Source organism: Apus apus, chromosome 1, assembly GCF_020740795.1.
Source record: "Apus apus isolate bApuApu2 chromosome 1, bApuApu2.pri.cur, whole genome shotgun sequence".
NCBI lineage: Eukaryota > Metazoa > Chordata > Aves > Apodiformes > Apodidae > Apus > Apus apus.
In genome coordinates this window covers 63,626,230-63,647,525 of record NC_067282.1, presented here as the reverse complement: position 1 = coordinate 63,647,525, position 21,296 = coordinate 63,626,230, and the positions used below count along the sequence as shown (strand labels likewise).

Genomic DNA, 21,296 nt, shown 5'->3' with positions numbered 1-21,296 from the left:
ACAAAGTGAGGGTGCCCCTTTAAAATGTGTCTCACCCATTAATATTCTAGCGTGCTTTGCTTACTGTGTTTATAAAATGCCAGTATTGAGGTTTCCCAGGAATTTCAAGCCTACCAAGATATCCGGTGCTGAGCACAGCCCAATCATTTCTAGAAGAGGCCAGGATTTAAAATAAAATAAAAACTTAGCAGTGTGGTTAGAATGAAATCAAAGCGGGAAGTCAGGTCTGAGATGCAGAGCAGAGCCCTATCCTTATGGGTTCGGCACAACAAAGAGGGGCACCATCCCTGCCCTGGGGACCCCAGCTCCCACTAGGGGCCAGGGGCCAGCTTGTTCCTGGTGTTGCTGGGAGGAGGTGCATAGCTTCACCCACCACTTCCAGGCAAATAAATTATCCCCTCAAGTACAGGCACTGAGGCTGTGCAGAGCTTTGGACTGGGCCCCTTTCCTACTTTCAGCTTGACACCATCTGACCAAAACTGATCCTAAAACTTGCTGGTGCTGCATTGAGGAGACTTAGACCGATAACCGGTTGTGGGTTTTTGGTTCTCCTGCTTCTCCTTTTCTGAAGAGGAGCCCACAATTATGCCCAGAAGCACGCAACCTGCTACAGGGTTCACCGACGCAAAGGCATCTGTGGCATATTCACCTCTCCCCAGCCATTGGCTGCTCTTGAAAATGTTTGCTATATTTTCCTTAGGTTTCAGCATGTCACAGTGCAGAAAGCTGTCCCTTGAACAGGTCTGAAATTTTCATCTTATTCTTTTCTAAAGGTAGTAAGAAATAGCCGGAAGGGTTCAATACTAAGATCCTAATTTCAGAAAGTCAAAACATCAGCATTTTAAATCATAATTCACCCTATGCAGATTCCAGACTTCTTATTTTCTTAATTGAGTAATGAATAATAATTTCTGTTATTGATGTCTGTTTTTTTTAGGGCGGTAGTGTTTAAATAATTTCTCCCATCTCTCTGAAGGAAAAGGAAAAGAGTTATCACATGGGGAAAGGTGCACTTGTGGTTTATATTCATAGACCTGATGTTAAACCTATACAAAGACAAAAACAGAAATTTCCAGGGATAGCATTTCACTATTTTTTTCAGCCAGAGATACAAGAAGTCAGTTGTCTATTTCCACATTTGACTTTCTAAGAAGTGGCCACTTTTTCTCTTTTTAAATACCGAGTTTTCACAGTTCTTGCTGAAGTCAAATGAAGGGGTAAATGCTCAATACCCTTTGAAAAATAGTCCCTTTCCTGCAGTACCCCTTTCCTTTGCCTGTATGGACCCTTGGTATGAAAAAGCTAGCCCTCTCGCACAAAATAAATAGATGACCCTACAAACGCTGCTCACATGCCCCAGCAATGAAGCACATGAGTCAGAGTATTCAAAACCAAGTGTCAAGAAAGCCCAAGTGGCGAACAGCAAAACCATCTTCCTAACTTTAAGTGGGGTTGCCACAAGTTAGGGGGTTGGATTTATAGATAATGGATATGAAAATCAAGACAGAAAAGTTTTTACTAACTTGCTCACTAACCGTATCTCTGTGGTCACAAAACGTTAAAAATGAACATTCAAGTAGAAAAGAGCTAAACATAGAGAGAGTTTCAAAAGTGTCTTTTTGTTATACTGTTTTATTTGCTATATTTCTCACTAGAACAGTATTATTCTGTTTGTATTTAGTGTTGGTTTTACTGTCAAATAGTTATTCTTTCTGATATCAGATTGCATGATTATTGTGTATTTATCCCTCCACATACGTATCATGAGCATTTCTTTTCCTTATTTTTCTATCATTTATAGCTGCTAAAATTTGTAATTTGTAGTTCCACATCGTCTTCACAGAACTGTAAGACACAAGCAGGAATAAAAATAAAAACATACCTTTTCATCAAGCAGACTGCTAATCAAAAGGATAAAAAATAATATTTGTACATTTCTAAATAGTCCTGTAGGAGTCATATATTTGTACTATATGCTCTATATCGTATCATTTCTCCCTCTCTTATGACACCTCTGATCACTTAAAAAAAATTTTCAAAAACATTAAGGCACAAACCTTTGTATGGAGTACTTTTAGTATGCTTTTGATTCTGACAAGATTAATAATTATCCTATATGCATGACACAGTGTTTTAAAATGTTTCTGCTACGAGTTAGTATTGTGCATATAGGTATAAAAGTGGAAAGAATGGTTATTTCACAGCAGAGAAATGTATATTTAAATAAATTGTGATTAAATGGTGAAACTGTTTAAAAAGGAAAAAAGCTGCTTTTTTTTTTTTTTTTTCTGTCACAGGTATTCTGAGTTTGAAATATCTGTAGGGAGCTTCAGAAGGGAACTGGGCATTTTTACTGAAAACACAAGCTACTGAAATTTATGGGAGATAGCTGGGGGAAGCATAGCAAACATCCCAGGACTCTGGGCAAAAGTGGCCAGAAAGGGACCTGATGTGTGGCAGGTGAAAATCGTGTTCACTCCCTACCACCACCAAACCACCTTCTTCTGTGGCAGCTGCAACTAGCTACTGGTGGGAACCAGGTTATGGACTCACCAGACTTTTGCTGTCCTTCAATGAGAGAGTCTCTAAGTGCTCACAGTCCTCTTGACAGCTTGAGCCTTTCCTAGGACTTGCAACTCCCCTTTTCACTAAGTTCATACGCATCCAGCACTTTCCATCAGTACAAATACATGGTTTTTTGCCCAGCTGTTTATAATGCCCAGTCATTCTATCCTATGTAGCGATTGCAGTTATGGCTGGGCTGGTTCACCAGGGACAAAGAGGATAGGATCTAACCCTGAGATGGCTTAGGTCTAAGGACAAGGTCAATGTGGCCTGTAGACCCAATGTCATCCACACCAAATAAATCCTAAAATAATCCCTCGGTTGATATTATGGTCCAATGCAGACACATCAGAGAGTGGACTGAGGGCCAGATCCTGCTCATTCCAATGAGACAAAACTCCAGATGGCTTCAATGAACAGAACAAGTGGGATTTGGATCATCTTGAGGAGCACAAGGTTTTACTTCCAGAGGCTGAGATGTACCTGCTCATTGGAGCAGAGCAGTGAAATGATGGAGTCAATAGACCTTGTACTACAGAGAGAACCAAGGGCTACACTTTCTCCCTGCTAAAACCAAGAACAAGGCAGGTGTTGGCACTGCAATTTGCCCCTGAGCTTTGGTGCTGGGATTCAACTCTGCTGCACTCTCTCTAACTTTCCTTGCAGGAGTAATTTTTAAGTAATGTAATGCGAAGTGCCAGAGGGCTCACTTTTTACAACATCAAGCTGAATCATATCAGCTCCCATTCTAAATTTAAAATATGATTGCATTACTTGACTTCATACTTTTTATGAAGGTCCCGTTGTGATGCCGTTTCACGAGGTAGAAAAGCCGATGCAGGTATTATGGGCCCTATCAGTTCATTTCATCTCATTAATCAGCTACTTAAAAATGTTTTCCTTGCAACACTGTACAAAAATAAAATGAATGTTCCTTTTTTATCATTTCCCAAATTAAATTCATATTCCATAATGACCGTATTTCATGTGCAAAATAACAAAATATGTTTACATACCTGACTTCACTTTTTTAGTGAACTGCTTGATTTGTAAAACGTTGCAGATAAAATTGGAACCTAAAATGAATTACTTGTTTTTTCTTGATATGAAACCTTGTTTAAGTTCACAGCAATTTTTAAAATGATACATTTAAAATATTAATATTTCCTATATATTATTCACTGACTTCCAGGTTTCATCTCAAGTTAGTGGCACTTCATATTTCAAAGGAAGAAGTGTATCTTTTTTTCAGTACTAATGTCTATTAATTCACTTTGTAATATCATTCTGGTTCAGACAAATGAGATTGCACTAAATTGCTTATGCCAAGAATCATGCTAAAGCTGCTGGCATTATATAAAATTTTATATTCTATCACTATTTTATAAGTTTTTTATCTCAGTGGCATCTTTTTAGGCATAATTCATAGCCCTGTTTAGTTAATCCTAGAAAGACAAATATATGCACAATTATTTTTATGCTGAGATGGGGGTGTATGCAGATATTTACAGTAAAGTCTGTAACTTAAGTGATTTTTGCAAGGTACACGATGCAAACTCCCAATTAACTACCTTGACGGATTTTTCTTTAAGAACATTTTTAATTTGGGGCAGTTTTCTCTTCCAGCATGTATTTCATCACGCATGTGTATAAACATGCGTGTATGTGCACATATACATTAATGAAAAATAGATTTCTGTGGGTGTAGAATTACTTAAAATTACTTTAAATGCCTCATATGCATATTATGCAACATAAGCCATTCATGTAATCATTAAATATCTAAATAAAATACATTTTATAGATATTAATAAAATATGTGAAGTGAGTCCTTAAAGGACCTATAAAGGCCTAAACATAGAAGGATTCTTCATCACATCCAAAGAACTGCAAGAACTGTAGATATAAAACAGAATCTTTTTATACGACAATGTATCTTTTATAATCTTTCCATAAATTCCACATGGCCATGTAACTATTTCCAAAGATATGGATGGAAGTTATACCTGGACAGGTTGAAAATGTTTAAAGAGTAAAGCAGCATCTAATCCTATGAAATGCCTTTCAGGAGTGAAATAATTACAAAGCACTGGAGCAAGAGTAGCAAACGGCAGTAAGTACATGTAAGGAACCATAAATATACTTCAGTATTTGTATAGTAGACTTTCTCTGAGTGTCATCAAAATCAGGTGTTCAGGAGCTAGAAATCCAGCTTCAAGGATTGCAGATTAATATGTTTACATGAATATACAGTCTCTGCCTTAAACTGGAAGTTTGCAACATTGTTAATAATGTATGCCTCTTCTCAGCACCTGGTATTTGCTTCCTTTGCAATTTAAAAAATAAGACTATTTTTTCTTTAAATTTGATCCAACTCTTTAAAAAAATAAATAGCAAAATAACTGATGCAAATCCCTGTCACTTGTGAACACAATGAAATTATATGGAGAAGAGTGAATACAGGAGTGTCTCCTCCTCGGAAACAGAAATGAATGCCCTGCTCCTATACGGTCCTCAAACGTCAGGATTCTGAAATATGAATTAGACCTCAAATGCAAATTAACCTCGGAAGGGGGGAGGGGGGGGGGGGGGGAAAATCAGAGAGACATACCAAGTCAAACGCTCCTTTTTCTGCCTATCTCGTCCGCAATGATAAAATAGGCTAAACAAAACAAGTGCACATCAAGATAGAGCCAATTAAGGGAAAGAGAGCAGGGAGGGGAAAGTGGGGAGGGGAGGAAGGCACCTTACTGAACACATGGGGAGTGGGAGCGCAGTATCCCACCCCGAGCCATACCTACCTTGTGAGTGTTCAAAGGAAGACAACTGGGGTAAATTGGAACCAGCTTTGATTTTTGTCATCCGGTTGCACCCGGGATGCGGGATGAGGGATGCGGGATGGGAGGGGGGGGGGGAGGGAAGGGAGGAAGGAGAAGGGTCGGTCTTGGTGGGGGGTAAAGGGGGTATAAAAAGAGTGCAAGAGGAGGAAAAAATACCGAGCGAGGGTGCCAAACGGTATGCAAATGATGGGTGTTTGGGGGCGTGGGAGGGTTGGGTTGTCTGGGTTGCTTGGGGTTTTTTTTAGGAAAAGGAGGGGTAGAGGATAGAGGAAAAGAAACACCGTCAGTGGCGGGGTGAGCGGGTCCCCGCCCGCTCCGCACACGCGTGGGGGAAGGCAAGGGGTGTCATGCGGGGCGCGGCGGAAGCCCCGTCGAAGGCCGCGGGGCAACGCTGCCAGCCGCGGGACGCGTAGAGGCGCGGAGTACTGCGGGGGGGCGCGGAGCGCTACGAACCCGTCTCTGCGCCGTGTCGGCAGCGGGCAGGGGCGGTCAGGACGCGGGGGCTGCCCCTTCTCGGGAGCCGGGGGCGCTCGGGGAGGAGGGGGGGGGCGCGGGTGCATGGCCGCCTCCCCCTCTCTCCGTCCTTCATTCATCTCTCTCGCCCATCCTCCCACCCCCCCGCAGCTGCTTCACCGCTCCCCGCGGCTCCCCGCTTCGAAATGAAGACCGGCAACTCACACCAGGGCTCACCAGCATCCCACGGTCCTGAGGAAGGAGTTTGGGGCTGCGTGGAGGGGGAGGGGGGGGGGAGGAAGCGGAGCGAGGAGGGGGGGGGTCTGAGAGTGACGGTGAGGCGAGGAGGAGGAGGAAGGAGGAAGGCTGGGAAGAAGGGGGTGGGGGGAGACGGAGCTCCTGAAATGGAGCCAGCCCAAACGGGAGCCGATGCTGGAGCGGGGGCTGCGTCATTTCGGGGCTGGGAGAGGGCTCAGTCTCCCCCTCCCCCGCCTTCTCCCTGCCTGCACGCAGGGTGGGGGGGCAGCTACCGGCAAGGCAGGGTGCCCCCCGCAACGGGACGCTGCGGAGCCGGGCTGCCTCCCGCCGCCCTTGCCCGCAAGTCCCCGGCGCCGGGACGGGACAGGAAAACCCCACGCCAGGGGAAGCGACAAGCTCAGAGATGCCAGAAAAGAGAAGGGGCTAGGAGAGGCTCCTGGGACTTTCTGCCGCTGGGCAGTGGGCAGGATCGGTCACGGTCAAGAGTGGGAGCCCTTGGCGGGGCCGGGCCCCGCGAGGGAATCGAGGTCCCACGTCCTGACGGGCTCCCGGGAAAGGGTAGGAGGAATGTTCGGCATCTATAACTGCGGGGAAACTCGCAGCCTTTCAAAAGAGTTTCAGCTGGGTGAGTGGAAATGCTTTCTGCCCTTCTCACATTTGGAAGTGCAGTGGTCCCCTGGGGGGGAAGCGATTTTTTTTAATTTTATTTTCTTGCTGGACAGTGGTTCTTTTAAAGCCTACAGTCACGTCCTACTGCTGCAATTAGAAACAAACTTTCCTTCTGGAGAGAGGAAGTAGCTGAGACTGAGGATCGGAAGCTAGCCAGTGGCCAGCGGCTACCCTAGCCTTTGCTGACCCTCGCCCAGGGGCAAGGGAGGTGCTGCACGGAGGAGCTGTGGGTGCAGCACACTGCACATCCGTGGCAAAGTAACTGGCCTGAAAACACACTTGTTTCTTTCAACTATGCCCACCTTGTCCAAGATAGTTTGCTTCTATAGCTCATCCCCCTCCAACGCTTTCTAAACTCAGTTTCAAATACTCATAGATTTTTGTTATTATTTCTTTCTTTCCCTACCACCCCCTTGGTCTCAGCTTTAAAATGCGAAGCTGCTGACAGTGGGGCTGAGATCGCAGGTGCTGCCATGGGTGCCCATGGTGAGCATCAGCAAGGGAAAATTGTGTCCCCCAGGCAAGATTACAGCACTGCTGCACAACCGTGTGCAGCTCTGTCCCAGACTTCTACAGCACCTGCCACAGCAAAGGTGGTGTATGCAAAATCCTTTACATATTTACTATAGTAATTATTGTTATATGCATATGGATTTTACCTCATTTTCTGACTCTGCATGTGTACATCTACAACGCATGTGCGTGTGCACACACACTTATATCTATGTATACGTATATATTCAATAGTGATGGGCCTCTTAACTGAGCAGTCATTTCTCTTCAGCTGGATGTGTAATTCATACACATAGAGATGATACCTAAGGTGTTTGGGGGTGGGGATACATAATATCTTCTAAATTTGAAGTTTTTATCAGGCAGAGCAGATTACTTTAAGCGTTCAATTTCTCAGCGATCCAATTTTATTAGGATTTACTATCATTTGTGCTGTGCATCCCTAGGGAAATAATGCTTTGATTAATGTAATCCTGGGCTGGGATCCGCCACATGCCCCTCTCCCAAGAGAAGGGCCCTGTTTGACAAACAAAAACAGAGCAGCAACTATTGCAATCTGCACTCACCTTTCAAAAGCACACAGATCCGCGCACACACAGGCACACAAAATGTAACCCCATCCTCCCCCAACTCCAAATACAATAGCAGCATCTCAAAACAATGTGCACTTATTCATTTGCACATAATGCCTCTGATTCAGCATGGGCTGTACAGTCCAGCCCTCAATTGAACAGAGCTAGCCCAAAAAGGATTCTGCTCTGTCCCCCACCGAGAAGCTGAAGCATCTCTGGGAAGCTCAATGCCTCTCTGTGTTTCAGGCTCTCCTTGGGCTCCCAACATTTCTGCCTCTTTGTTTCCCACTGCAGGCCTTGCCACAAATGGATTTCAAGTCTGCTCCTTCAACCCACCGGCAGCCCAGGGGCCCCAAGACCCTGTCCCTGAGAGGCTCCCTGGCACCCACCTGGGGGGACATGTATCTCTCTATACGGGCACTGGTGAGTGAATCACAGCCAGGCACTCCGCTCAGCTCACAGGGGGAGACAGGGGGACACCCAGAAAACAACCTCAAACAGAAAGTCTTCACACACATTTTTAACCCCGCCTTTGGGGGTTGCTTGGATTTGAACAGCTTTGTTCCAGCTCTCCCCCCCCCAACCCTTGCCCGCCCCCCTCCTCCCCCCCCTTCTGTTTGTGTCAAAGGCTGGCAGGAACAATAGCGTTTAAACAGGAATAAACATGCCTAGATCAGAGCGCAGCCCCAGAGAAAGCTTTCCCTTTCTTTATATCTCTATGTGAACTGGCCAGTGTTTCCCCCTTTCCTTCTCCTCCCCTCTGCCCCCAAAAAGAAACCCATCACCGGCAGCCCAAGGGGCAGTTTAAGGTCGATTTTCTTCCTCCCACACATCCCGCCAAAACAAAGCAAGTCCCACTGCTCCTATGGAGGGCATCCAGCCCAAAAAGAGGGCTCTGGCCACTCTTGGACCACTTTATTCCAAGTCCGGATTAACAGATCCAGGGAAAGGAGGAGGGGAGGGATCTCCATGCTGGAAATGAGGAGGGATGCGGTTTGCGCCAGGGTTTTCAGTAAGATGCTACTCTCTCCTTCGCGCTTACCCACTGACCCCTAATACGGTGACTCAGCGATTACCGCGCACTGGGCGTCTGTGTGTGTATGGGGAGGGGGCTTCCCCCCCCGCTTCCTCCCTCTTTTCTCTCCTGATGAAAAACGATGCAATTACATTTCTGCATGCTGATCTGAGAGTTCAAATAACAAGCCTTAAACGCGTTATCAGGCGCTTGTTAAAAAAGGAAGGGGGGAGTTAGGAGGAAAGGGGAACAAATCTGGACGTATGTACGCGTCTGTTCATGCCTGGGTGTACGCGTACTTATAGATGCCTATACTTATATATGTATATAGATACATATTTAAATGAGAGACCGATAGAAGAAGAGATCGGTTGTTGCTCGGCCCTAATCCCTGCACCCAGGCAGCTGAGGGAAGAGCCTCAATTTAAAACAGCACCAACCAAAAAAAAAGAGCAGAAAGAGCAAGAAGGGCAAATCACTCCAGATAAAAGTTATTCAGGAGCGATCTCTGAATTTTCCCAACGCAAACTGACTCTGCTACCAGCGCTTGATCCATCTTTCCCGCTCCCCTTCCCCCTCCCACCCCAGGGGAATGCATCCTTGCATCGCATTTTCCTCCCCAGAAGCGGCTCCCTCTCCCCAGGCCATCCCGTCTGGGCGGGCGTTTGATGGGACCTCTGCATGGCTGCAGCCCCCTCCGCGCCCGCGGAAGGGCCGGCGGAGAGGGGGCCGCCCCCGAGGTCGCGGGGTGGCAGCGAGCTCTCCGCCGGGCTTTCGGGTCCCCGCCTCTGCATCCCCCACCCCGTTTCTCTTCCTCGCCTCCTTCCCCCCCCCCTCCCTCCCAGCTCTGGCAGGCGGCAAGAAATTGTTTCAAAAGTCGGATGGTGGAGCTGAATTTAGAGGGGAGGAGGGAATAAATAAAAGGAGATGATGAATAATGTTAACTTTTGACTGTAGGAGTAATGATGGAGTTGAGAGAAGCTGCAGGGAAATATGTCACCTAATCCCAGGTCTGCCAGAGTCCGTTTTATTAAACATGGTAGTGCTGGAATTATACTGCTGTAAAAGCGACTGAGTACTTGAAAGTATCCAACATCAGGCAAATATATATAGTTTGGAGGAACGAGTGTAAAACGAACGCGTGTACAAACCAACCACACGACCATGAAAACCCCAAGCGGATTAGATAAATATAAATACATGTGCATTAAAAAAAAAAAAAAAAAGAAAAAAGAAAAAAAAGGCATAGTAAAACTGTAGCTGCTGCATTCACGCAAGGAGAACAGACAGCGTGTGCATGTTTGTGTGCAATGCCAAAAAGAGCAGCCTTAAGGTTGACCTACTGCAATCTGCACTGAGCTCCTCAGACAATAGACAAGTTCAAATGTCAAAAAATCTAATAATAAAAAACAGAGCTGCCAAACTGCACGAACTGTTTTCTGGTGCATCACAATTATTCACCCTCTTATCCTCTAGAAGTCTGCCAGTCCTTATGCGTGTAAAAGAAAATCTATGTAATGCATATGGATTATTTTTTTTTCACATGTGAAACGCTATTGAGATGGCAAGCACGCAAATCAGAATGATATCATGTCTAATAAAAGCGGGGCTAAGGTTTTCACAGTCTCTTTTAAAAGACTTCAACTTGTAAATCCCCTTTTTATGTTGCTACATGCACAATTATTCTTACAAATAAAAATCTACGTGTTCAAGGAGCTGGGCTGGAACTATATATCCCTCTGATTTTAACGTCGGTGGGAGCATTAGGTTTCCATCATATGTAATGTGTCTACGTTGAGCTCAAGTCAACAGACAGATTGTTCCATTCATTTGGCAACTTTCATTACAGTCCGTGTGAGGTGAGCTCTAAGCACGACACGTTGGGTAATATCCGAATTATGCAGCTGGGAAAGAAAGGACCCCTATTTTAAAAGCTATCTTGCTTTGCATGTGCAGTTCTGTGTTATTGGTCTCATTTATTACAGAACCCGAAATGCTTTGTTATGCTCAAAACAATAAATAAGGTTCCGTCTGAAGACTTCAGAATGAAAGGTATGGAGAAATTATCCTCCTGCCTATTGTGTTTATCGTTATTATCGCCAGCCTTTAAAAGTAATCTGTATATTGTCCTGTTTTCTCCAGTTTGGTTAATGTAATATCACTAGCGCAGCTATCAACGTGGTCTTAAGAACCATGAACTACAGTATGAGTAAGCTTGAAAAATCCAGAGCAGATCACATTAGCCAAGAACGCTACATATCTGGAAAGCAGTCAACTTCACGTTTTCAGCTGCCTGCTGTATTATGCACGAATGTGTTTTACATATAGCAGACTGTATACGGAATATGTCTTTATGTTTAACATTTTAATTTGTAAATGCTAATTAGGCAGTTGGTCTCCACGGTTATATTAGTAGATACCTAATCATTTCCCACTATAAGTAAATGAATTCTAAATACGGTAAACATTCACTTTCTTTTCCCTACCTCCTCGACAGCATCGCTCCTACATCCATTTTCCAAAGGCGTCCATTCGGACAAAATTGGCATTTACTAAAAGAAGGGGGATGAAAAAAAGAATGCTCTCTGTAGCACTCTTACCACGAGGGTGCCATTTCATGCACAGCCCAGGCAACTCGAGCCGAACCGGACTTTTCCAAAGGCAGCCAGCAAAGTTAAGTTTTGCCGAATTAACTTGTTGCTCATTTTAGCGTTAGTTTTTCTGTTCGCTTGCGGTACTCCGAGGTCTGCTGCTGCTAGCTGGTCATACAGCAGATTCTAACTCTTGTTTTCTTTACAATATCACGCACGTTACACTGGAAGGTTGGGAGAAGGAGGGGGCAGGGGAAAACTGGGGGGAAATCTGCTCTGTCCCAAACGCGGGATCCTAAAGTTTTCTGGGCTCTTTTGACTCATAACCCGCCACCCGCCTCAGGGGCGAGGGAAATGTTCTCTAAACTAGGGCAAATCTCAAGCAAGCGACCCTGTTTCTGAGGAGAATGACTCTCTGGAAATGTGTTTTACTAGTCTGGAATATTGCTAGTGCTTGTTACGCCAAATGCGGTGGGTGGAAAGTTTTGCTCATGTAAATATCTCAACCATTTTCCCTCACGGTCAATACACACGGAGACTTGACTCCGTTTTCCAAATGAAAACCCACGAACACTTTAAATGAAAAGTGTATGTTGTTGTAGGTCGTTTTCTCTGATTACTTTTATCTTTTTCTTTTTCTTTTTTCTTTTTTTTTTTTTTTTTACACACACACCCTTTTTGTATGTGTGTGTGTGTGTGTGTATGTGTTAGGGGCTTAGGCAGGGAGTTCATCTTGCCAGGATCTATCATATTTATGGGCTGTGTGATTTCCAGGGCTCCAATTGGTCTTTCCTTTATGGAGGCAAGGAATAAAACTTTCCCAGTCGCACGGAAACTGCTGGGGCTCCAGAACGGGGGAAAAAAAGTGGCTTCAACCCCTCCGACGCCGCCGCTTTCCCCCCTCCCCGGGGGCTGCCCGGGACATTCCCCTTGCAGGTGCGTTAGGGGATGCTGCAGCCACGCTTGTCCGCCAGTGCCAGCGGGAAGGGGGGACGGGGGGAGAAGTAGCCGTGCTTGGGCAGGAATACCACAAAAAGACTGTATTTCTCACTTCTATCCCTTCTTGCAAACTCTTAGGGAGGGAAAGGGAGAAAAGAAGCGGGCGCTTCGGGTAAGGAGCTGAGACTGTGTGTGTTTGGGAAGGGACAGAGCTGTGTCGAGATAAGCTGTGGTCGCCCTCGGTGGTGTTGTTTTTAGTTGAGGTTAACGCCTGCGAGTGTCCCAGACGGCGACAACTTGTGCCCGGTACCGGACGAATGCGCGGCCGGTGAGGGAAGGGCGGGAGGCGGAGGGAGCCCGACGCTGGCTCTAGCAGATAGAGAAGTTGGGGAGCGGGAGGAGTGGCCAGCTTGGGGGGGGGGGAATGAAAGCTACTTTTCCAGGTGAAATACGGAGATTAAATACTAAATTATCTTTAAAATCCCGAGTTGTTTTATTGCATCTCCAGAGGCTTAAACGCCTTATTTGAACAAAAACCCGAACCGACCAAACAAAACAAAACAAAACAATAAAACCAAACCTGCGTGGCACCTAAGGTCACCCCGAATCATGGTGCCTGTGTTTAATTAGCTGCTCCTGCTGCCTCGCGGGCCTCGGGTCCCTTGGAGGCATCGCCCCAACCGGGGACACTACTGGAGCAGCCTTTGAGCCCACTCACTCCCTCAGCGCTCCCCCTGCCCCCCCGCCGCTCCGCGCCAGCTCCCCCGGCCCCGGGAGTTTTTGGGGTTCTCTCTCCCTGCCGAGTGCCTTGGCAGCGGGCGTCAGAACCCGGCCCCGGGGGATCCCGAGGCTGCCCCGCAACACACCATCCGCGGGGCCGGGCGGCGGCGGGACAGGACGGGAAGGCTTGGGGAGGGGGTTGGTGCTGGGGAGGGGGCCGCAGGACGCCCCCTGGTGGCCGAGCGGTGCCTGGCGGAGCGCGGAGAAAGTTGATTTTGTTCAGCAAGCCGTATCGTATAAAATTAACGACAGCCAATAAAATTAGCTTACATGTTTCCACCGTAAAAGTCCCAAACAAAATAAAGCTAGTTTTAGAGAAGCTAAGAAGCTCTGGTTTGGCCCCGTTCTCTCTGGCTTGAACTGGGGTCCTTTTATCTAAAGCCCAGTGCACAAACATATAGCTTAATGTGACTAGTGTTCTTCCTTTTATTTCTTTCTCTATGGCAACCAATATGTTCTGCTCAGAAATGTTCCCCCATCAAGGAAACAAATGATCTTGAGGGAGCAGCTCTATACGGCATCTGTTCTGATGGAGCACACAGAGTTAACCCCAGTCAAAAGAGACGCTGGGCACGTCAACAAGAAGTGGAAAATGAGCGATTCTTTTCCCCCCCAAATTGAAACCTATACCTCCCTCATTTTACAAGCCATTTTATTGATTTGACTATCGACCGTTTCCAAAGAAGTAACTAGTTCTAGGAAATTACAATGATCACCAGCTATTGTATGTCCAAAAGAGCAGCAACGGATAGGGAAGTACAATTTTTTGAAAATAAAATAAAACGCAAATAACACAGCAAAACTGAAATAAATTGAAGTCACGTAATGGGATATTTAAGCCTCGGTAAAGTTTTCAGGAGCGGTATCTGGCCTACTAATTCAATCCTACATTATTTATCACATTATTTATCACACTGACCCAAACACTATACAAGAGTTTCAGATCATTAGCCTATACCTCTCAATTAGACTGGATTCCGGGAAAGCGGAGAGACAGGCAAAACCATCAGGAGAGAGAAACAAAGTGAAATCTGGTCTGTAATCCTCCAGCCCCAATCTCCTTGGAGAATAAAACGAAGGGATGTCCTGGTTAGTTTTGATTGATTATACTCTTTCTGATGGACTTTCACTACAGAGCTCTAGATGTTGTGCTTAACCGTCTGTTCCCTAGTTACAATATTAACCCTCTGTTTGCACTGCCGCTCAGCACCTTCCCCTGCCTCCTCCCGCTGCGGCCCCTCCGCACCGGCGCTGCCAGCAGGTGCCCGGCTCACCGCGCACCGGCCCCGGCCCCTCTCCCCGGCCCGTTGCATCGGCCAGGCCCCCTCCCCGCCCGCCGAGAGACACCCCTCCCCCCCCTCCGAGAAGCACCATTTGAAAACAGCCTCTCCTCTCCCCTTTACAAATCTGTAATATTTTCGAGAGCTTTCTTTTTTCCTTCCCAGCACCCCCACCCCCCGCCCCCCCCGAGTCCTGGTGTTACAATAATTAACAGCGCCCAGAGAAGTGAAGTAGTAACCAGAAAGACTTTTCCAGCGCTGAAGAATTGCTTTGCTGCCTTGAGCTTTGGAATGAATCCATGCTTTTTATGTAATATTTCACTAAGGTGCTTTTCGTTGCTGGTGGGATTTTTTCCTTTCCTTTCCCTTTCCTTTTTTTTTCTTTTTTTTTCTTTTTTTTTTTTTTTTAAAGCCTGTTTCCTTCCAGGCAGTTGCCATGGGTTTTTCTGTCTTGTCCTAAGCTTTTGAAAATACATATCCAGAAGACTTTCAAGAAAACAAAAGTAGATAAAAAATGTAAAACACTTACCCATCATACTTCCAGGATTTAGAGACTTTTTTTTTTTAATTTTTGATTTTAATAAGGTGACAGGGGGAAAAAAGCATATTCTCAACTCCAGCGAAACGATCCATGCTAAGATTTTCCTTTGCACTGACTCCACGAAGCCCCGCTCTCCACTAGTCTATTATTTTCACCAAAATATATGAAAATTTATGCAAATGAAAATCAGCACTAACTGTTCTCCCCTTGTTATACTTTGGATTTTTTTCCAGACAAAACAATCACACTCTGCAAGGGAGGGGGTGGGAAGAGTTGGGGAACTAAGTTGGTTGTTGGTTGTTTTGATTTTTGTTTTTTGTTGTTGGGGGTTCTTTTATTAATAAAAAGACATTACTACAGCTCGAGCTTTAATTTTTGTTGTCGCTTTTGCGAGGGTGTGCATTTTTTATTTTTTTAATATTTTTTTTTGGGGGGGGGTAATTTCTGCCCCCGCCCCTTCCTTTTTTATTAAGAAAGTAGATCTGTTTGCAGAGGCGCTATCACGTTTCATCAGGCCACCTGAGACGGCTTTTGAAAGCGTGTACTGTGAAATTCATAGCAGTAATTTAGACAAAATCCTCACTGTATATTAATGAAAGACGGCCCCATGGCACCGTTCCTATCCTCCCCATTCAGTGTAAACAAAACCACGAGACTCACTCGGTTTTTGAGCCTGATCCAAGCAAAATCGGCTGGAAAGGAAAACATGGGGTTCTGGCACTGACTATTCAAACGTCTGCACCTGGAGATCTCAGATTTATTCAATGAAATCTGTGTTGGATCTTTTATATATATAAAAAAAGAGACCTTTGGAGAACGCACGGGAATAAAAAAAATATATAATAAAAAATCGTTATGTTTGGGGTTTAGTTACCAGTGCCCTTCAGACCCCTACGCTTCACTTTAATGGTGTGGTTTCTTTTTTTTTTCTAAACCTGCTTACCATGGTATTTTTTGCCGTGCCAGCCGGGAGCTGGACGGAGCCCTGAACACCGGCTGCCCGAGGGGCTGGCTCCGCGGAGGGAGGGGGCTGCAAGTGGGACGCGACTCGTCACCTCCCGGACCCCATTCTTCATTTTCTGGAGGAGGGGAGCGGGGCGGGCAGGGCGAGGCGGGGGGCGAAGCTCCCCAGTTTGATGCCCACCCCACAGGGGGGTGGGGGCGGGCAGCCCCAGCCCTTAGGGACGCGTGTGGGGCCGGCGCGGCACTGCGCGGCCGGCATTAGCAGCGCCGTGTCCCCTGAATGTCCGACCGGTGCGACTGCACCGACAGTCCCCGAGGAGCGTTCAATTTGCCCTTGTTTTTGTTGCCACTTTCTCTTTTTCCGTGGTTCACTGAGGTTGCCTGTGAGCAGCGTTTCCGCTCGGTCGCATCTCTCCGCTTCGCTCTCCCCTTCACCCCCCTCCCACCCCCTCGCCTTCCCCCGCCTCCCTTAACTCTTTCCGCTGGACGAGAAATAATACAGCGTTTCATGCCGCGGGGCCGGCTCCCCGCGAGAGACCGCGGCTCGCAGGGCAAACCCCGCCACCCTCTCCCCTTTGCCACCTCCCCCGCCGACGGGGCGGCCCTTCTCCGCGGCTGCCGGGCCGGCCCCTCGGCGTGACGGCTGCGGGCGGGCGGGCGGCCGGGGGGCCTGGGCGCACCCCGGGGTGCGGACAAAAGGAGGAGGGGGCGGGCGGTGGGGCGGGCGCCTCTGGGGCAGCGGGTGGGCAGCTCTGGGTGCCGCTTGAGGGCAGCGCCGCGGGGGGTTGGGGGGGCGTGTGCCCGGCAACCGCGTTCGCGCCGTCTCCTTCCCCGCGTCGTTATTATTGTTATTGTTGTTATTATTGTTGTTGTTGTTATTAATTATTACCGCGCCCCCCCCCCCCCGCCCTCGCCCCTGCCCCAGCGGCGGCGGGAGAGCTCCGAGGTGCGTGTGTCTGCCGGGCAGGAAGAGTTAAGAGGCGGAGGAAGAAGAGCAGGGAGGGATGGAGGGAGGAGGGAGGGGAGAGGGGGGAGGAGGGAAGGGCGAGGGGGGGGGGTTGAGGGGGAAGTGCCGGGTGGGGGGGGGGGGGGGGGGAGGAGGGAGGGGGGGGGACGACTTCCAGCTCCGACGCCACTTTGCCTAAATTAAAAAGCAGCCAATCGGAACGGCCGGAAGGGGGCCGCGCGGCCGGCGGCGGGCTGTCCGTCACGGGGCCGCCAGCCAATCGGCGCGGGCGGCGGCGGCGGCCGGTTTCCTCGCGGCGGGGCCGGGCGGCGGCGGCGGGAGGGAGGGAGGGAGAGCGGGAAGGAGGGGAGGAGGGAAGGAAGGAGGGAGGGAGGGAGGGCGCGGGCACGGCCCGGGAGAGGGAGGCGGGGAGAGGCGAGCGGCGGGACTCCGGCACCGCCAGTGCGCGCTGCCAGCCCGGCAGCCAACTTCCCCGCTGGAGTTAGTGTATAAAGGATACCATATATGCACACACACATACACACACCTCTCCACCCAGGCGCTCCTCCTCCGCCTCCTCCCTCGACCAACTGCTGGAATTAAAATAAAAAGCAAAACAAACACCAAAAAAAAAAAAAAAAAAAAAAGCAAACAACAAACCAAGCGAGAGAGCGAGCGAGCGGGAGAGGGAGAGAAACAATTCGCGAGGTAACAAGAAATCTCAACTTTTTTTTTTTTTTTTTTACTTTTTTTATTTTCCAACCGCCTAAAGGAAAGGTAGAGAGAAAAAATGTCTTATCCAGAGCGTGACTCTAGCAAGAAGGCTCCGACAGGACTCTTGTTTCAAAGGGGACAAAGTGCTCCAGCAACAGCACAACTTTGAGAAATGCATCATCACCACCATCACCACCATCATCATCACAGGAAGTTTTCTTAGGACACCAACAAAACTTGCAAATAAAAGAGCAAAAGGAGATCGAGGAACCGAGGAGAAAGATACAGAGAGAGAAACAGAACAAGGAAAATATACTCACACACAAAGCCTTAAAGGAAGAAGAAAAGGAAAAGTTTCACTCTGAGAGGGGAAGGCTGAGAGGTGGAGATGTACTCCTAGGGGAGCGGAGGGGAGAAGGCACGGGGGCTTTTTTATTCCCCCCCCCCCCCCGCTCTTTTTCGCATTTTAGCCTTTGTTTGGTTTCCTCCCTGCGAGCAGCAAACTCGGGCGAGAAGAAGGCGGAGGAAAAATACATGTACAGCTAAATATTTCTTCTTCTTCTTTTGGAAAAAAAATAATAATAAGGAAAAAAAAAAAAAGCAAAGCGATAAAAAATCAGAAGGGCGAAGCGAGAGCCGGCGACCGCACCGGGCGCGCCGCGGAGCGAAGGCAGGACGGCCGGCGGACGGGCGGAGGAGAGCGCGCCGCGGAGCGCTAGCAGGTGAACCCCGCGCCCCGGCGCCCCGGCGAGGCTGGGAAGGCGGCGGCGGCGGCGGCGCGGGCGGCGGCCCCGGCAGCGGCCCCGGCAGCGCCGGGCAAGGGCGCTCTCGGCGGGCGCCCAGCAGCCGGCGGCGGCGGCGCGGCGGCGCGGCGGGGGCGAGCGGCGGGCGGCGGGCGCGGGATGGCTGCGGCCACCTCTAACCCCTACCTCCCCGGCAACGGCATCCTGGCGGCCGGCTCCATCGTCCACGCCGACTCAGGCGGCGGCGGCGGCGGCGGTGGCGGCGGCATGCAGCCGGGCAGCGTGGCCGTCACCTCCGTGGCGGGCGGCTACCGCGGCGACCCGGCGGCCAAGATGGTCCAGAGCGACTTCATGCCGGGCGCCATGGCCGCCAGCAACGGCGGCCATATGCTGAGCCATGCCCACCAGTGGGTGACAGCCCTGCCCCACGCCGCCGCCGCCGCCGCCGCCGCCGCCGCCGCTGCCGCCGAAGCAGGCTCGCCCTGGTCCGGCAGCCCCGTGGGCATGACGGGCAGCCCCCAGCAGCCGCCGCCGCCGCCCGACGTCAAGGGCAGCGGCGGGCGCGACGACTTGCACTCGGGCGCGGCGCTGCACCACCGGCCGCCCCACCTGGGCCCCCCCGCACCAGGGGCACCCGGCGGCCTGGGGGGCGGCGGCGGCCGCCCACCTGCCCTCCATGGCCGGCGGGCAGCAGCAGCAGCAGTCGCTCCTCTACTCGCAGCCCGGGGGCTTCACGGTGAACGGCATGCTGAGCCCCCCCCCCGGCGGGCAGAGCCTGGTGCACCCCGGGCTGGTGCGCGGCGAGACGCCGGAGCTGGGCGAGCACCCCGGGCACCACCACCACCACCACCACCAGCACCCCGGGCACCACCCGCCGCACCACGGCGGCGTCAACAGCCACGACCCGCACTCGGACGAGGACACGCCGACCTCCGACGACCTGGAACAGTTCGCCAAGCAGTTCAAGCAGCGGCGGATTAAGCTGGGCTTCACCCAGGCCGACGTGGGGCTGGCGCTGGGTACCCTCTACGGCAACGTCTTCTCGCAGACCACCATCTGCCGCTTCGAGGCCCTGCAGCTCAGCTTCAAGAACATGTGCAAGCTGAAGCCTTTGTTGAACAAGTGGCTGGAGGAAGCCGACTCCTCCACGGGCAGCCCCACCAGCATCGACAAGATCGCCGCCCAGGGCAGGAAGAGGAAGAAGCGGACCTCCATCGAGGTGAGTGTCAAGGGGGCCTTGGAGAGCCACTTTCTGAAATGCCCCAAGCCCTCCGCCCAGGAGATTACGAACCTAGCGGACAGCCTGCAGCTGGAGAAGGAGGTGGTCAGGGTTTGGTTTTGCAATCGGAGGCAGAAAGAGAAACGGATGACCCCCCCGGGGATCCAGCAGCAGACCCCCGACGATGTCTACACCCAGGTCGGCACCGTCAACTCCGACACGCCGCCCCCTCACCACGGACTGCAGACCAGCGTGCAGTGAGGGGCACCGCGGGCGGGCCGGGGGGAGCGGGGCAGCGAGGGCCGGGCCGGGCCGGGCCCCGCCGCCGGTACCGGCACCGCCACCGGCACCGCCGCGCACACCCGCACGCTGACACAGACGCTCACACACACGCACGCACACACACACACAGACACACACACGATCCAGGCTCGTTCAGACTGCTTGTGTTTATATATATATGGATTTACGCGTGCATCTATATATATATAAGATCGATACCGATAGGGAGCGGTGGAGAAGGTCGATCCGAGCGAGAGTGTTCAGACCGTGTTGAGAAAACGGGGTGGAGATGCATAATGCACCAAAACTGCAGATGTGCCGAGGGGTTGGTTGTGGGGAGAGGGCTTGGGCGGGTGGGCTCGGGCATTTTTTTCTTTAATTATTATTATTGTTTTTATTTTCACTCTCCAAATTAGCCCCCTCTCGTAGCGAGGAACACCACTGATGTCTGCACCTCTTCTCTCCCCTCCTCCCCCCCCTCCCCGCACTCTCCCTCCTATCCCCAAAAGGGCTCTCTTCTATGAATCACTGAAACTTTTTTTCTCCTTTCTCTCTCCCTGTTTTTTTTCTCCTCTTCTTCTCCTTCTTTTTTTTTTCCTATTTTTTTTTTCTTTTGAATGGGAGCAATCAAAAAAAGGGAAGCAGAAGCAAAATGATCTGGTTAATCTGAGGGTGCCTGCCGCATTCCAGCACCCTGTTTTTCTTGGCCAAACCGTAAAATTTTGGTACAAGGCAGACATCCACTCTGAAAACATGTATATCTATATAGCTATATATTCTGCAAAATGAAAGGGGCCACTTTTTTTCCCAGGAAGAAAAAAATAATAAAACATGCACACAGCACTAAAAACAAGCAGACTGCATAGGGAAGCAAATACATATATATATATTTATCTATATATATAGGTATAGCTATAGAACAGAAATATGGAAATAAATGCCCGCACGCCGAAAAACTGACCCTGAGGAGAAAGGGGGGAGGGACAGACGCTGGGGGGAGGGTGGGAGAAGGAGAGGTTGTTGGCCCCTAAAGTTCGAGCTCTGTAGAAGGACTTTGCATGAATTAAGGGAACCAGCGAGAAAAAGGGAAATAATTTAGGGCTGTCAAAAGTCCTGCTCCTGACGGCTGCCAATCATCATGGAAGAGTCATAAAAAAAAAAAATCCACTGCTAATATTTTTTTTATTAATATTTTTATTTTTTATTTCTGGACTGATTCAGATAAAGGGATTTAGAAGGACTGAGCATCTGCAGCTGCACTTATCTGAACTTCTCCTCTCCTAAATCCGTTGCCAACTTTGATTGAATGGGTGCTGTGGATGTGATTATATAATACTGCCATTTCCAAGCAGTGTTTTTGGTAGGTTTTAATAAACAGACTTTTCAAAAAGACGGCAATATAGAATTGTTAGA

The 21,296-nt window shown here is 49.2% G+C and overlaps 1 protein-coding gene and 1 long non-coding RNA gene across 4 annotated transcripts in view; one reads left to right on the top strand and one right to left on the bottom strand.

Annotated features, from left to right (window-relative positions):
* LOC127379819 (uncharacterized) overlaps positions 1-15,117 on the bottom strand; it is a 39,017-nt gene extending 23,900 nt beyond the window's left edge. The window contains exon 1 of one of the 3 annotated variants that reach the window (XR_007888375.1): positions 15,005-15,117. This is a non-coding gene — a long non-coding RNA (uncharacterized LOC127379819). Of the gene's footprint in view, positions 1-5,858; positions 5,896-6,083; positions 6,121-15,004 lie in introns of those variants that run through there. The other 2 variants (XR_007888374.1, XR_007888371.1) reach the window with 2 other exon arrangements.
* Positions 15,118-18,541: 3,424 nt separating this feature from the next.
* On the top strand, positions 18,542-19,879 carry POU3F3 (POU class 3 homeobox 3). Its single transcript, XM_051628608.1, is given in 2 exon segments — positions 18,542-18,996; positions 18,998-19,879. Coding segments are annotated over 2 exon segments (1,320 nt in total). The 3' UTR covers positions 19,863-19,879.
* Positions 19,880-21,296: the final 1,417 nt, after the last annotated feature.